Genomic DNA, 17,755 nt, shown 5'->3' with positions numbered 1-17,755 from the left:
GTACAGTACGTGAATACTTACCTACGTAAATATAGTATGTGAATACAGTACGTGAATACTTACCTACGTAAATATAGTACGTGAATACAGTATGTGAATACTTACCTATGTAAATATAGTATGTGAATACTTACCTACGTAAATATAGTACGTGAATACAGTATGTGAATACTTACCTACGTAAATATAGTGCGTGAATACAGTACGTGAATACTTACCTACGTAAATATAGTACGTGAATACTTACCTACGTAAATATAGTACGTGAATACAGTATGTGAATACTTACCTACGTAAATATAGTACGTGAATACTTACCTACGTAAATATAGTACGTGAATACTTACCTACGTAAATATAGTATGTGAATACAGTACGTGAATACTTACCTACGTAAATATAGTACGTGAGTACAGTACGTGAATACTTACCTACGTAAATATAGTATGTGAATACAGTACGTGAATACGGTAGAGGTACGTTAGATATAGGCTACGTCGGCTGATGGTGAATCTTACAGCCAACTTATTGATAACGAGTGGATAACCTATTCGTAACCTATGTTAAGCTTATCCCTGACGACGGAGTAACTTATTAAACGTGTTTCTACAGTACAGCTAGCGTTCAGCTAGCGTTTTGGGAGCTTATTGGGATTTGAATATAGTATGTAGGGTCCCTGTGAGGAGCTCATCCTCACTTCTTCACAGCACGTCTTGATGAATACATCAACCCATCATCAGAGAGCATGGAGGATGCTGAGAGGCTGCGACAAGAGTATACGGGCTGTATACGGCCCGGAGGCCGGAGGTTCCCCACCCCTGCTGTACACCAACAGCTGCACCTCCAATCACTGGTCTGTCAAGCTCCTGAAGTTCGTGGACGACACCAACCTCATCGGACTCACCTCTGGCAGGGATGAGTCGGCCTACAGTTGGAAGATTGACCGGTGCAGTGTGAACCACTTGGAGCTCAACGCTCTAAAGACAGTGGAGATGATAGTGGACTTCAGGAAGAGCCCAGCCACACCTGCCCCAATCACCCCGTGTGACTCCCCTGTGGACTCTTCGGAGTCCTTACGCTTCCTGGGCACCATCATCACCCAGGACCTGAAGTGGGAGCTGAACATCAGCATCATCAAAAAAGTACAGTAGAGAATGTACTTCCTGAGGCAGCTGAGGAAATTCAACCTGCCAAAGACGATGCTGGTGCACTTCTACACTGCCATCATCGAATCCATCCTCACCTCCTCCATCACCATCTGGTACACTGCTGCCACTGACTGGGACAAGGTCAGACTGCAGCGTGTCATTCGCTCTGCAGGGAAGGTGATCAGCTGCAATCTGCCATCCCTCCAGGACCTGCACGCCTCCAGGACCCAGAAGTGTGCATGTAAGATTGCAGCAGACCCCTCCCACCCTGGACAAAGACTTTTTCAGTCACTCCCATCCGGCAGAAGGCTGCGGTCCATCAGGACCAAAACCTCACGCCATATGAACAGCTTCTTCCCCTCTGCAGTTGGCCTCATCAACAATGCCAGAGACCCCCACTGACACTGTCTCTCCCTCCCCCCCTCTACACGTTACATTAACGTAATGCCCAGCCGCCTGTCCTTGTGTTGTGTCTTGTACGTTATCTCTACTGTTTATATTTTGTATATATTGTTAATTGTTAATTTTTTATATTTATGCACCAACGAAACCAGAGCAAATTCCTTGTAGGTGAAAACCTACATGGCAATAAAAATGATTCTGATTCTGAATACTTAATCTACTTTTTCATCCATCCATCCATCGTCTACCGCTTATCCGGGATCGGGTCGCGGGGGCAGCAGCTCCAGTAAGGAACCCCAATCTTCCCTTCTCCGGGCCACATCCTCCAGCTCCGACTGGGGGATCCTGAGGCGTTCCCAGGCCAGTGAGGAGATATAATCTCTCCACCGAGTCCTGGGTCTTCCCCGGGGTCTCCTCCCAGCTGGACGTGCCTGGAACACCTCCCTAGGGAGGCGCCCAGGTGGCATCCTTACTAGATGCCCGAACCACCTCAACTGGCTCCTTTCAACGTAAAGGAGCAGCGGCTCTACTCCGAGTCTCTCACGGATGGCTGAGCTTCTCACCCTATCTCTAAGGGAGACGCCAGCCACCCGTCTGAGAAAACCCATTTCGGCCGCTTGTACCCGTGATCTCTACTTTTTTACATTCCCAAAAACAATTGAGGTTCACAGCATATCCTTTACTAATTTGACTAAAATCCATAAGATTTGTTAAATGTTCTTCATTTTCTTACAAACACTACTGTCATGTAATGAGTAGGCTGCTTCCCTCAGCTGGAGATATTTGCAGACATAGTAATGAAATAAATGAACCAAAGGTATCAAATCAATTCTGGAATATAAATAGTTTTGTTGATGAGTGGAGACACGGGTTGTAGTCAGTGTTTGTGCTGAGGGATGTGATTTAATGTAGCCATTACTGTCCATTACATTTCTCCGTCCTTTTCACTGAACACTTCTGTGGCCTTTTTAAATACACATCTATCCTTGTACAACATGTTTTTGAAGTGTCTTTGATCTTCCATGATGTCAAATAGCACGTGCAGTGTGTGCAGTAAATGGAAATTAGTTTGACGTGACTGGAAAATGTGTTGTGACACATTGAGAAAGCGTAACATGTGACTGTCATAGACCCAAGTAAAACAAATACAACTGGTATTACTCTCCACCCACTGAGATGGTTATCAAGAGAGCATGCTCCCATGGCTGAAGGCTCCCAGTCACTGTGTGCGCATGTGCGTCTCTCACCTGCTTTTAGCACCGGAGAGAAAAACAGGTTGAACAAGATTTGTAAGTCTGAGATCGTATATATATACAGTGCCGAGCAGCTGGTCAGGGTTTACCAGCCTCGTGGTTTTACAGGAGATTTGGATTTTCCACTGTGTACTTCTTTGCGGAAAATGACCATCAAAAACCTATCAATTGAATATGATGCCATCAACTGCAAAAACACCTTCACAAATGGAGACACCATCAATGGGAGAATCATTGTGGAGGTTTCTAAGGAAACTAAAATCCAGTCTCTCACTTTTACAGCAAAAGGAAAAGCTCGGGTCCGCTGGAGTGAACATTACGGGCAACATCAATACCGGGTGTTCTGGTCTGATGAGAAATACTATGACGTCAAACATCATATCTTGAGAGAGGCAAGACAAGATGGTAATGTATTAAATGAATACAATCATTAATATGTGGTACACTGTAGCTATGCAATGACTGTAAGATAATGCAGCATTATTAATACTGTTGAAGGACTTATAATAAGTAATTCTGTTCCAGGCACTGACGTCATTGGTAAAGGACGACATGTATTTCCTTTTTCCTTCGAGATTCCTGAAAGGTACCTATTCTTTACTTGAACTTTAATTTAGATTGTTGTTTTACTTCTTTTCAGGTCATTAAATGTTAAACTGTTATTGTACTTCACAGAAAAATCCCTTCATCTTTCAAAACCTCCATAGGCCGAATTGTTCATAAATTGAAGGCAGAGCTCAAACAATCAATGAAGCTGACAAAAGAGGCCAAAACCCACTTCACATTTCAGTCCAAAGCTAACATGGATATTCCTGGACTTATGGTAAGAAATCATTCATCTTCAATACTGTAACCATTTTAATATAGAATAGTATCTATCTAATCTGAGGTGGGGGGTCTGTTCTTTTAGGAACCTCAGTATGGTTGCAAGGATAAATCTGTCAAAGTGTTTGGCTCTGGAAACATTTCAATGGACGTTCGCACCAAGCGGATGGGATACAAGCAAGGTAATAATCTAGTCTGGTAGAATTAATCCTGCACCTGAAGGAGTTTGATTCACTGCCTTTCCTTGTTCCACAACTGGACACGCCTCTCTCAGTTATTTTGAAGAGCAGGTACTTTCCTTTGACTAAATAATGTTAGCGTCTACCTTCATGCTTCATCAAGGAAACATCACTTGCAAACTCTTGTTTGGTAACACTTTACTCCTCCCTAACCTGTAAGGAAGTTGGCTAACGACTCAATCATAGCTGGGACTCAAGCTAAACACTTTGGTAAATCAATGGTTGCTTACTCTTCAATCTAGTTACAAGTGATGGGATTTTATTAGACATCCTGAAATCAAAATCCAACACATGAGCAGTACATGCAATCTACCAGACGTTGTGTCATGCAGCCGTAACAGTAGGAAAGCATAATTTATTATTTTTACTTGTGCCATTTTTAAAGCCCCTGTTAGAGGGCATTGCAGATTGAGTGGCATCATATGACACTGTATTATTATTTTTTTTAACAGGTTTTTAGCATATTTTATAAGATTATATTACATTTCAGTTTTATTTTACTATAGGATGACCAAAATTGGAGTTTTGAAGCAGATACACACCGATACGTTATATCTGCAATAAGATAATTGGCAGATATATTGGCCCGGACGATTCATCATTCTAGCTGTAATGGGTCGATATACGAGTGCTCAGCTTGGATCGTGGCAGCTACTAATATATCCCGTCTATTGACTAATAGTTTCACTTTGCTCATGTCATGTAGAAGTGTGCCGTGACATTCTAGCATCACTGTTCAGCCTTTTAAAGTTACTCTTTAAAGCTTAATAATGTATTAAAAACAATATACCATTTACTTCTTTTGCGTTGGCTACTGGTCAACCTAATGTGTATCATACAGATACTCACCGCATACACATTATCATCTTATTGCAGAATCTTAACAACTATCAACGACTGATTGGGTTTAGGAATGAACTCTGTTGCCTTTCTCCATTTTACAGGTGAGGCTGTCAAAGTCACAGTAGACGTCACCAACAACTCAACTCGTTCAGTGAAGCCCAAATTCATACTGTATGAGAAGAAGAGTTTCTTCGCCCAGGGTCGCAGGAGAGTTTCCACAAATCAGATCCTAAAGGAGAAGATGGAGGCTGTTGCATCCTCTAGAAAAGAGACTGTGACCAAGGTGATCACCATCCCCAGGGAACTGCCTACCTCCATCTTGAACTGCTCCATCATCAAGCTGGAGTACAGGCTAAAGGTAAACTTCATTGTATTGTGGTTAAAAGATAGTTTGTGGGATGTTTTCTTGCATTTTCATAACTGTTTTGCTAGAATAGCTACTCAGCTTGTGGTGCTCTTCTGTGTGTCTGTTTTCATTGTAAAAAAAATGTTTTATGTGTACTTTTAGTTAGTGCTTGAGGTTTCATTTTGTCAGCTACAGGTGACATAAAAAAAGTAGGCCTACTGATATTATGAACAAATCTCTTCCAGGAAAAGGCTTGAGGTAAAATATTCAAAAGGATGAAAATAAAATGTTCTTCCAAATGAATACTAAAAGTAACTGTGAGAGTATTTCTGCTCACACTCTGATAAAACAAATGATGGAAGGAGAGGAGGGTTGGTAGAGACACATTGTACTGGTGAGAGTCTGAGCCTTTTCTGGCAAACAAAAACCAAACTCTAAAACGTTCTTCCTCACTGTCCCACACACGTCTTTCCTCAGAGCCAGGTTTCCACCATGCTTGTATTGAATGATTGATTACCTGATTCTGTCCAGCTGTCTACAATAATTCTGATGATATAAAGAAGAAACATTAAACTCCGATAATATAATGTCAACAATGTTTCTCACAGATCAATCTAGATGTCAAATATACTTCAGACCTAGAGATCAAACTCCCTATAGTTGTCCTACCGTCCTCTGAGGGTCCCGGTATGAATCAAGCACCTGCTGCTGCTGCTGCTGCTGCTGGCTTTGGATTTGAAGCATTTGGGAACACAGACAAAGCACCCTGGAGCACTGCACCACAACCACAAGCAGCAGCCCAAGCTGTGGATCCCCCACCTCCCTATGGAGCACATACTATGTACCCTTCTATCCAATAACAATAACAATAGTGACTTCATGATTCTTCGTCATGTTGACGCCACGTTTAGTTTTTTATTTTATTGTGAATTGTTGTCAATATGTTGTATTATCAGTGTTATGTACATACTAATGACACACGTTGAACACAATAACTGTTGAGTTATTATATAGATATATAGTTATACAGTAACACTGAACATTATTTTCAATCAATAGATTGAACGACTTTATTTTTTTAATCTAGTAATACAAAAGTAAGTTGGCTTTAGATTTATACCTAATATAAATGAGCATTTGAACAGTAAAGATCTAACTTGTATCTTATATTCCAATCATAACTTTATTGATTTTTTGGTAATGTTTTGCAGGTGTCTTGGAGCACTGATAATAATAACAATAAGCTATCTACTAATAATTGTAATAAAACTCTACTCTACAACTTTGCACATGTCCACTCACTTGCAGTACAGTAATGAAATCATATAGTGTGGAGATTTTGTGAAGAATTCTATTTTTAATGAGAAGATTATCCTGCGGCGTCTCCCAGCAAACAGACAAAGGCGATCAACGTCCTCTGTCTTGAACTGCTACATCATAAAAACCTGCAAGAGCAGGTTTAAGTTAAACGGCAATATGTTGTGGTCGAAGAAAAGGTTGTGGAACGTGAACTGACTCTGAATCTGTTAGCTCTAGACTAAAGCAGTTCAGGCTTGTTCTGGATGTTTCTTTGGTTAAATCTGTTGTGATTCTTTTATGCATGCCGAATAATCTTCTAGGGAGCAGGACACCTTCTGAAGCATAAATGCATCAGTACAGCAAAGAAATATGCTCTGAATCACATGTATATTTCCTTTTAATAATAACAATCTCAATTTATTTTGGCCTGATTCATCCTGCAAATGCAGCTGGCTAAGGTTACCTGCGTGAAAGAGACACCTGCAGGTCTTGATCACGTGATCATGTGTGACACAGATACAGCTTCAGGAGAAATCCACCACTACAGTGCGTATGCCGGCCTTGCCTGATCCTTGTTCATCGACAAAAGGCCCCACTTCAATTGAAACCTGCTTCCAGTGAATATACGGGAATTATTTAGCACTTAGAGGATCGTCGTCGTGCTTTCACTCCACAACCTTTGGGGAGGTTATTTGATGTAGTCTTATCATGACTGTAAAGCATCTCTCGCTGCATTACAACACAGTGAATGAAGGAGGCACCTTCTCTCCCGGGGACATCCTCTCTGGCAGGGTGACAGTGGTGACCAGCAAGGAGACCAAAGTGCAGTGTTTTTTGGTCAAAGCTAAAGGAAAAGCTGAGGTGACGTGGCATGAACAAGAAGGACAAGCCACAGGGACGCACAGCGACAAGAAGAAATACTTTTATTTTGAACATATTATTCTTCAGGATAAAAACAAAGGGGATGGTTAGTATTGTAGACAAAAATAGAGGGGTAAAGCTTTTCAATTGATGGATATTTTTATAGTCTCTAAACAAATTGATGCATGTGCATTTAACAAAACCTTTTCTTTTTATAAGGTTCAGAAATCATCCGCCCTGGGAGAAATGTGTATCCATTCACCTTTGTGATTCCAAAGACGTGCGTGTGCTATTTTACCATAACCCTTTTTATGGAATATCTATATTTATAATAAATATTTCCTTACCAGCTGACAAAATAAATAATCTTCCTTTATGTATTTGGATTTGTTTCCCTACAGTGATATGCCGTCGTCTTACAAGGGGAAATGGGGCAACATTACATACAGTTTGCGAGCAAAGCTGACTCAATCAATCTGGCTCGTCTACAAAACCAAGACTGAGTTCCCCTTTCTGACCAAGTCCGAGTTCCCCTTTGCCTCCAAAGCCGACATGATAATCATCGGACTTAAGGTAAGGAATTGATTTGCCGTTTTACTTGAATAATGTTTTTTCTTTTACTTCCCACTTGTGTGATTCGGTTTACATTTATGTTTAACTTCCTTTATTTGGTAGGAACAACAATATGCAACCATGATTTCATTTCATGGCTCTGCAAAGGTTACAATGAATGTTAACTCAGAAACAATGGGAGTAAAGCAAGGTAAGCAGATGCAACTAAGAATGTCATTTTCTTTCTGAATGGCCTTAACTGAAACATTAATGATGCATTTCTTTCCCCTAAATATAAATAGGTGAGGCAATGGGGGTCTCTGTAGAGGTACTCAATGACTCTGCACGCACAGTAACGCCCAAATTCTACCTGTGTGAAAAGCAAACCTTTGTTGCTCAGTCAAAGAGGATAGTGCACACAAATGACACCCTCTTTGGGACAGGAGACTCCGTTCCAGCTGAGAGCAGTCACACTATAACCAAAGTTTTGAGTATCCCTCCACAGCTCCACCCTACCTTCTTCAACTGCTGCATGATGAAGCTCGAGTACAGACTAAAGGTATTTATATTGTGTCATCAATGATTTACTTTATAAAAAATACATTTGACTTGGATTTAGAGGGGTTACAAAAACTAAGCAAATATGCATGATGTCAACAGCACCACATTGTGGTTGTTTGAGGGGGAGAGACGGGGAGAGACGGGGAAAGAAAGAGGGAGGGGTGGCTTTTCTGCACACTAATGATGGGTACAGCCCAACCTGTTGTGACCTGCTATCAAATAAAAAGGGTTTAGGCGTTCAGAAAAAACTGATGTAGTGACAGAGAGCCAGGGGGAAGAAATGATACCGCACAATGAAAAGTAGGGGAGAATATACAGGACTGAGCAGTAATAAAAGTTGTATTTCTTTGTTTGCAGGTCACTCTTGACGTCCCTCTGGCAAGAGACTCAGAGATCAAACTTCCTCTGGTCATTCTGTTGGGTTCGCCAAAACCACATCAACAAAAACCAAAGAGATCCATCTGGTTTAAAAAGCTTCCTGGTTAAAAAAAAAAAGTGCATTAGATCAAGAGCCAGTTGTATGTTGTCTGACGAGGAGTAACATAACTCAAAATAACAACACAGAATTACGGCTTAATAGAGCTGCTTTTAAATAAGTTTAACTACCTCAAGTGCCTGAGAATTCACTGTTTGTTCTCTTGTCCACTAGGTGGAGATGTGTGTCACTAACCCAGCAGGAATAGTGTTTTCATTGTAATGTATGTACTTACATCCAAGTATCCTTTACCTTAATACAAGTTCTAATACCACAATGTAGTCTCTCCTGTGACTGACATATTATCATCTATTACCATTATTAGATTAATACTGATGCACCTATGCATATAGCATTGTATTGTTGTAGATGGTAGAGGTATAGCTAGGTTAAACTTTATACACGTATAGGTAGTTTAGTTTTGATGGGGTCTGAAAGAAGAAGAAATAAAGTTCTGTTTGGAATATTCTCTAATCTTTGCTTTTTTGACAAATGTTGGAGAATTTAAGAAATTTGGGCCTGAAACAGTTATTTAAATGAAACCATGTGAGAAGTTTAGAGGGGAAATGTCTCTCTGGTGGAACTGCTAACAACTCCTAGACATCTGAAATGTGCCTCGACCAGACACTGCGGGTCGAGGAGGACCAGGGTAACAATCCAAAACGGTTGGTTTAATCTTTAACCATGCATTCTGTTTACTACAGGTCTTTTTATTATTTCCAATCATTTGTCTTGAAGTATGTAGCAACTGCTACTGCTAAAGTATAAAGGCATAATACAAATACATTTGAACTTAAGTACATTACTTGAGTAAATGTACTTAGTTACTCTCCACCACAGCACTGGAGCATGTATAACGCTGACTTTTTATGTCGTGGTGAACTAGTCCTTTAATAAGATTCACTTGTTACGGTTAAGAAAGGTTTCTTCTGTGTGAGACGCAAATTAAATTGAACAGATATGAATAATTTACTTTTAAGAAGTCATTTGTTGCCTCCTCACAATCGTGACTCTTGGAAATGAACATTCATACATCACAGCACAGAGACAAACAATGACTCAGTAAGATCTGAGAATGAGATGTTAGGAGTTTCTCACGCTCGTCCTTCAGAGGAAAGTATTGAACAAAGGCACATTCATGATTATAACAGTACATGTGTTACCCAACCAGCTCTTAAGTGAAACCAGGCCCATGTTCTTGACAGAGACTCAGCGATCCTTCCCTGCCCAGGAGGGGAAACATGTTGAGAGCTGAGCATTTTATGGTTGGGATGCATCCTGGAAACATTAGATCTGGCTATTGTGACACCGCATACAACACACCCACCTTCCCAGGGAAAGCACAAATAAATCTTCACAATTTCACATTCAGCCCACGAAACAGAGAATGAAACGGTCAACGTTCTGCTCTAAACATTAATAATACAAAAGCACAAAAAGGGACCAACAAACACAGGCGTCAGGTCCCTCTCTTCTGGTGTACATGTCCTCTGCACTACTGTTGTGGGAACTGAAAGAAATCTGCCGCAGTTGACTTGTCATCGTGTGTTACTTGAGCCTGTTATACATTGTATTAATATTTAAGTGTCATTCAATAAAAATAATATGTCAAGTAGCTTTTAATGTATCACTAATTGTAAGTCACTGTAATAACGTTGATAGTATAATGACTGTGGGTAGGGGAGGACTGACAGCCAGTGACATAACTCAGCAAATGTTGTAAAATGGAAAAAAGGGTTTAAATGCTGTATGAGTGAATAGAAATGTGCGGTGTGGTTTATTCTGCTTCCTACACCTGCATGGAGATTGCCGCAAAGCAGCAGTGTGGTTCATGTTCTTCACTCAAAGAATACCAACTTTCAGCGTGCTTTGGTATGATGCAGAACACAGTGTGACAGATTCCTCTAATCCCTGAATCCTACACCTGCATGAAGACGTCTCCAGAGCAGCAGCTTCGTGTCATTCTGTTCATTTTTGGCAGCAATTGTAGTGTTGGCTGTGCTGTAGCAGAGCCTGCCTGGTAACCAGTCTGGCTCCCTGTACAGTTTGCAGGCTGTCAGCCAGCCAGCTCCCTCCCTACACACGCACACACACGCACACACACACACCATAGCCTTCCCTGGTTTTGGAGAAGGGGTAGGGAGGTGTGGCCTCTGGCACCTCCCACCTCCATAGCCAGAGCTAGTACCATGACAACCATGCGGGCCTGCTGGCGACTCCCTGTCTTCATCGGCCACGGTTGCCATGGTAACTCCCCAAAGGGGCTCCCGCAGATCAGCGGGATGGCCGTCCAGTTGACTAACCCTCTCCCAGCTGGGGAACGGCTGAGAGAGCGAGCAAGAGAGCGGAGTGAAGGGGAAGGGAGGGTGTGTGTGAGTAGTGTGAATGTGTAGGATGGCACAGCAGAGCCTGAGGAGGGAGAGAGAGACAGCGTGCTACAGAGGGAGAGAGAGGAACCTCAGAAAGAGACACAGGAGACGGCGAGTCTGACCTACTGAAGCAGCACATCTCTGCCTACATACAGCCTTCAGCTAGCCTGATAACAGTGGACAGAGCAGCATTGAAGCAAATACACATGCATTTTAACTTAAATATATAATAATATAGCTTTAATCCAACGTCCTCCTTTAACTAATTGTGTACATGCTACATTTACGTGATTCAAATGAATGTCCTCACTCTTTCGTCGTACTCTAACCAATTAGACATAAAGACTCTTCTCCCAAAAAGCGGGTTTCTGTCATCTTTCTCCCATCTTCCAATCATGTCAGTGACAAGTACCACGTTTTGAGTTTGCACCCAGGGCCACAGATGGCTCTGTGTAAGTGGTGCGGTTGGAGAAAGAAATGGCATTACTAGGCCCGTTGGCTGGAGAGTACTGAGGGGCTTTTTCTACTCTCTAATTGCTCCAAGCTGTGTCCCCTTGAAGGCCCAGAGACACACTGATTTCCATGTAAGTGAAGGACCAGGAGCAACCAAAGCGAAGCATATTTCAAACCAGTAGGAATTAATTTATTGCTCAGATTTTATTATTATTTTTCCTCTTTAATATTAACTATGGTGATGTTGTGCATGCTTTAATACCATACAAAGAAACAGGTGATTCAGTTATGTACATCATAATGAAGTTTTTATTTTGGAAAAGGAGAGAGATAAACTTCCCATAGTAAACATTTTCTGATCTATTGTAAGTGCAGAAAAGTTTGATTTCTTCTTTTTCATATAAAATCCTTCTCATTATTTTAAACGTATAAAAAAGTGACACAAGGCAATTCTGTCAATATTACAGAAGGCAAGTTGCCAAAACATTCTATACTAGTTCAAATGATCTACAGTTTCTCAGTTTATTTTCTCTATGATACGTGCAATAATACTTCTATCCTAAAACTAGCTCTACATAAAGTGTGACTATATTGTGCACTTGTAGTGGTAACCTTTGGAATTACAAATTGTTTTACTGTTTAAAAAATCCCTTGACACAAGTTGTTTGATTAGACAAAGGATATAAAAACAAAAAGCATTTCAATGTTATTTATGAAACTCAGAGAAGCACCCTCCCCTGCATAGGTGGACATTGCATATCTTGCAGCCGAACACACTTTCATGTCTCAGTCCTTTGTTGGTGCAGTTCCTGCATCGGCGAGAGCGCTCTGACATGCGCTCGAGGCGGTGTCCGTACTCTATAGGTGAATCTGCGTGTCTCTTGCGTGCTGCCCGCTCCATGCCCCTTGCCCCTTGGTAGTCCCCAATCAGCTGCTGTGCCAGACGCACCCGGAAGTGGCGCTGGGTGAACTGTTTGCCGTTGAATCCCGCCGGTGGCGAGCCCCCTCTGCTCTCCCTCAGGATGATGTAGGCGTTGACGATGCACAGATTGACGTAGAACCACAGGAAGTAGCGCCACCACTTCTTACATGGCCTGCCAACCTGGTAGCATTCCCTCAGCTGGTCACACAGGTCAACACCCCTCATGTTCTCCTGGTACAACAGCAAGGGCAGAGGCCGAGGGACACCGAAAGACAAACCTGAGCAGTTCATGCTGTCACTCTCACCCTCCCCTTCTGTCTCATCCTGCTGCTGGCCGGGGCTGATACCCACAATCCCTGGAGCAGAGTTGGTGGAAAGGCAGCTAACCACCTTGACATCCTGTGTCACTGTAGCAACCAGGTTGCCACGCTGGCACTGGTAGAACTCACCCTGTGACAGTTTTCCGACATTATGGGGGCGCAGGACCTCTGGGTAACCTTTGCGCCCCGGCTCGGTGGTCCCGCAGCCGTACAGTCCATCCCTCAGCAGCCGCTGGAGAAGGGGCACTGTGGTGAAGAAGCTGTCCATGAAGAGATGGTGGTACTGACCCTCCAGGCCACGCACTAGGGAGGTCACCACCCTGTAGCCCAAGGAGGCCGCTGCCTCATCTTCACCAGGCTTGCCTACGTAGATCTTTGCCCGGTGGCAATAACCAGTGCGCGAGTCACACAGCATCCACACTGTCAGCCCTTTCCTCAGGGGCTTGGAGGGCATGTACTGGGAGGGGGAGAAACGTCCTTTCATGACAATGGCACACTTGTCTATGGTCAAACAGCGATTGGGCGTGTATGCATCCCACATTGTGTTCTCCACCACATCAAGGAGATGCCTGATTTTGAAGAGGGCATCATAGCCACGTTCTCCACGCACAGGTTCAGACTCACGGTCACACAGCTGAAGATACTGGGTGAGTTTTTCAAAGCGCCTGGCTGTCATTGTTTTTTTAAAGCCTGCATTGCCTATGAAAATGTCACTGGCCCAGTACATGCCAGTGTCTGGAAGCTGATTGATGCCCATAAGAATGTTCAGACCTACATAAGCTTTTATCTCTCTGACATCAGTGGGGTGCCAGTGTGGGTCTGATTTTCCACTCCTCCTTTGCCGATAGAGGGCGTATTTGTTTGTTTGTTCTACCATGTGTTCAAAAAGAGAATCTGGGAAGAGTATCCGGAAATAGTCACGGGTGTCAGCATCGTCCCCCAGCGAGTGCTGAGGGCCGCTGACAGCGGAGAATTGTTCGATTGAAATTACCTGATCAGGTTCACCCCAGAAGTCGGGAGAAGTGCAGTCCTCGTCCGAGTCATCTTCAAAGCTGAAAAAACTCCTGCGCTCCTCCTCCTCCAAATCGGAGAAATCAATATCCGAATCGTTTGAGGTGGTATCAGAGCAGTTAGTGGAGGTAGAATAATAACAGTCCTCTGCGTACTCCTCCTCGTCGTGCTTGATCCCATTACTTCCAGTGACCAAAATTATGTTGCAGCCTCCTTCTGCGATGAAGCTGGCCGCGTCTGCAGTCTCCGCCGCGGCTGCTGTGCTCGTGAATCCATTCTCCCCCTCGCCGTCCTCCTCCTCCCGCACTTCGTCTTCCTCGTCCGAGTCTGGCTTTCTGTAAGGAATTTCAAACCACTTTACATCGGCCGAAAGATTAAGCGGAGAGTCTTGGCTGTCACACACCGTGGTACTTTCTGTGTCCGCGCTAGTTTCCAAAATAGTAAAAAGCTCTCTCCCTTTTCTTGCCGTCGCCATGTCGGGGTATTAAAGTGCCCCTGCATGAGTCTTTTTATGTATATTTGTACAACATGGGAAAATAATCGCACAAACCGGTCATCCAAAATGAACTGATGTGCACTTAACGGCAGCCTCTTCTCAAAAACTTGCTGGTCGTGGACCTATGCGGCGTATATAAGCTTGATTCTCATTGTTTCCGCTCCTGGTTTTTCTGGGCTTTGTAGCGCAGTGTGGCCGCAGACGTCAGAAGCTGCATGCATGTCCTGCTTTGTAGGGCGTTTTGCGACTGCAGCTGGTGGGGTTGCTAGTTCGCTAGGCTGGCAGATGGCCGCTTGCTGTTCTAATGCCCGCTGGCATTCACCACTATCAATAAGCTGGATACCCATCTATGAGGCCGCGGAGATACAGAAACTACTGCGTAAAACCCAAAACGTCAAAATCATATACTGTCAATCAGCTGTCTAACCTAACAGTTGGAAGTGTGGAAACTTTCTAATAGCCACTGTACATAGCTCACAAACTGTAAAGAGTCTCATTTCGCCCAACTCTCTGTTGTTTTAAAGTTTAATAAGGCTTTCATATATATATATATATATAGATATATATGCATACATAATAAGCACATGCGTAAAACTCACACAACATAATTAAAATGCAATGATGGATGTTTTCACATCACACAGGACTCCTTATTCATCCGTTTCCTAAACACACTACACACTGAACTCGGGCAGAGAAGCAGCTTGTTCATTCATAAACATGCTTCTTCCCTCTGACAGGTTCCTACATGAATCTGAAGCCCTATAGGCTATTGTGGAATTAGGGACCTCCCTCTATTTTATGAATGTGGGCAGATACTCGTGTGTTTTACTCCAGGATTGAGGATGAAGAGTTTCCCCTGATGAGATTGATTGATCCTCTGTGGGCTGTGCATGCAGACCCACAATATGCAATCATTTTCTATGCAACATCTTGATTTTAATGATCCTTTTCTGTGTAAATATACACAACAAAAGGTCCATTGCATTGCCAGGCTCTTTAAAGTAACACACCTGTAACATCTGCCCACTGTAAACTGAGTTACTATTCACTCGTAATCAGTTAATCATATAACAATTTAGTCATGCTTCAGACCTGTAGTCATACCTGTGTGTATTCAATAATAAACAACCCACCTATTATTCCCTGCCTTCATTTTGCAGGGTTCTCCCTCAGGTGTAACCCCCCCACCCCCACCCCCTGTGATAAGTAGGGGGCTCTAATAGCCTTTGTGATGTGTGACATGAGTGGATTGTCCTCTTCCAATACTGACCCAGGATGTTTTTTATATTCTCCTACAGCACCGTCACAATGTTATTGCAAATGGAATACAGCATAGTTTGCTGTGTCTGTTGATTGATTCAGTGTTATTAACCACACATAAACAGCATATTCAGTCACTTTCATTACAATATAGGGCATAAAACATAAAACAAGACCTTTGGGATTGACTTCAAAACAACAAAACTGGTTGTGAATTCCTTGCTCACTTGAGAGGAGACTGGTTAAATCATGTCTTCACTTATGGGGGGATGGGCTGCAGGAAGGGTCTTTTCCAAATTCTTTTAGCTGTGGCCTGAGTCTACATGGCTGGCTGAGCACTGGGTTGCTGCCCCTGGGCCCTGCAGCAGAGGCACAATTTATGCGTCCTTCCTCACTAGCTTATTGCACAGATTCTTGTTGTCTCAGTGGTATCATATTGCTTGTCTGAGCTTCAGGCCTTACTGCTGTTTGTATCTGCAGAGAAGGCACTAAAACTGTACAAGCAGTGTACACTGGGAACCAGTTTGTTGGAAAACAGTGGAAAATGAGGGAGGCTATGGACCTCTGATATCCAGCCCAAAAATAGAAGTAAGGAAAAAAAATGTCTCACTCCAGCGTTTCCAGGCCCCTGGAGCAGAGTACTGCAGCAGACCCCTCAGAGACTCCCGCGGTGGGGTGGAGAGACGCCGACCAATGGGGGCTCAGGCGCTCAGTGTGAGTGTGTGTGTGTGTGTGTGTGTGTATTTGTGAGTGTGTGTCTGTGCGGCTAACTCAGCTTCTCCACAGCTCAGATCCTTTTCTCATGGGTGAGTTCAAAGATGGTTTCTGTGTGTGTGCGTGTGTGCATCTGCCAGCATGTGAGCAAATGGTGCAACCACTGCAGCCCCTGCTAAAGGCAGACCAACCCTTCGCTCTGTCATTTCCTGATACAGTGTGTGCTGTGCCTAATGTGTGTGTCAGTCGACGAGGGGCTTATTAATAGTGATGTCTCTTTCCACTGCCTATGGCATCTTTAGTCTTAGTTGATGTGATTGGAATTGAGAAAGCAAATCATAAGCAGTGTAGTGGATTTGCTAGTAATAGCAACTCATACAAACAGAAAGGTAATCATAATTGGGCAAACTGACTTTGACTATATAGTGTTATCTAGGTAAATATATGTTCAGGACAAGCGTTACATGAATTGGTTTAATTTAGAGAACCTTATTACCTGCCTAAATTATCAATGTGATGTGTAATACTGACCTTGAAAAACACTCACCTGGTTGCCCCCTCCCTTTAGGCAACAGTGGCACACTGCCCTCTGGTGGCGGTTGGAGAGAAGTAACTACTCATCAGCACTTTGGCAATGTTGTAGTACAGATGGGCTGTGTGTTTCCTGATGTGTATTTTATTCTCATTGTCAAAGTGAAGGTCTGATAATTTGGTATATTTAATAATAACAAAGAAGACCATGGTTAATAAATCATCTAAGCCACAAAGCATAGAAGGTCATGATTTGCTGGGAAGTAGATGCTTTAAACATCTGGTGTCCACAGAGGCCAGAAATCTGCTCATGAGTGTTCATGTTTGTTAAGATTAATCATACTAATATCTCAAAATCCATTGTATGATAATAGAGAACAGACTGTGATTTACTGTGATCAATTATCTTGATTCACAAGGCAGTCAGGCTGTATACACTACAGTGTTGATCGGACTTGGATTTTCTACCTGCATAAAGGAAAGAAAGCTATTAAAACAAACAACCAAATAATATCTGTATCCTGTATTAGATATGAAGGGGTACTTTGTGTGGTAGGCAACAGGTTATGCTACAGAACAACTATTTATTTACTAACCACTAGATGGAGGAAGAACACAGAATATTCATTATACTGAATGTCATGTTTTATGCTTCTGATGTGCACTAAGTTCTTTTAACAGAGCAGTGGATTAAAAAGCTTTAATGGAAGTGTATCAGGCGGTATCTCAAATCGCAACCTGAGATCTGATCTGGCTCTTAGTTGTCAGACCATGTGTTCCTTACTGCGCCTGAAGTGCTGGTCCAGGACCGACAGATCTGGTCAGAGAGATCTTGGCTCGCTCGCAGAGCCTCTGCTGGTTCTGATCTAAGC

General features: G+C 42.8%; 1 protein-coding gene across 1 annotated transcript; it reads left to right on the top strand.

Annotated features, from left to right (window-relative positions):
• Positions 1-2,949: 2,949 nt before the first annotated feature.
• Positions 2,950-5,916, top strand: LOC115013651 (arrestin domain-containing protein 3-like). Its single transcript, XM_029440097.1, has 6 exons — positions 2,950-3,208; positions 3,329-3,389; positions 3,479-3,626; positions 3,714-3,810; positions 4,812-5,068; positions 5,665-5,916. Exons 1-6 carry the CDS (start codon positions 2,950-2,952, stop codon positions 5,914-5,916), a joined length of 1,074 nt encoding a protein of 357 aa, XP_029295957.1.
• The last annotated feature ends 11,839 nt before the right edge of the window (positions 5,917-17,755 follow it).

Source organism: Cottoperca gobio, chromosome 9, assembly GCF_900634415.1.
Source record: "Cottoperca gobio chromosome 9, fCotGob3.1, whole genome shotgun sequence".
Classification (NCBI taxonomy): Eukaryota; Metazoa; Chordata; class Actinopteri; order Perciformes; family Bovichtidae; genus Cottoperca; species Cottoperca gobio.
Note: the sequence above shows the minus strand (reverse complement) of the source record. Positions and strands in the feature narration are given on the sequence as shown.

Bases quoted from the DNA above. Each gene is read 5' to 3' on its own strand.
- LOC115013651 (XM_029440097.1), top strand. From the start codon at position 2,950: ATGACCATCAAAAACCTATCAATTGAATATGATGCCATCAACTGCAAA. The intron at 3,390-3,478 runs GTACCTATTCTT...TGTACTTCACAG, and splicing joins TCCTTCGAGATTCCTGAAAG to AAAAATCCCTTCATCTTTCA. The intron at 5,069-5,664 runs GTAAACTTCATT...TGTTTCTCACAG, and splicing joins AGCTGGAGTACAGGCTAAAG to ATCAATCTAGATGTCAAATA.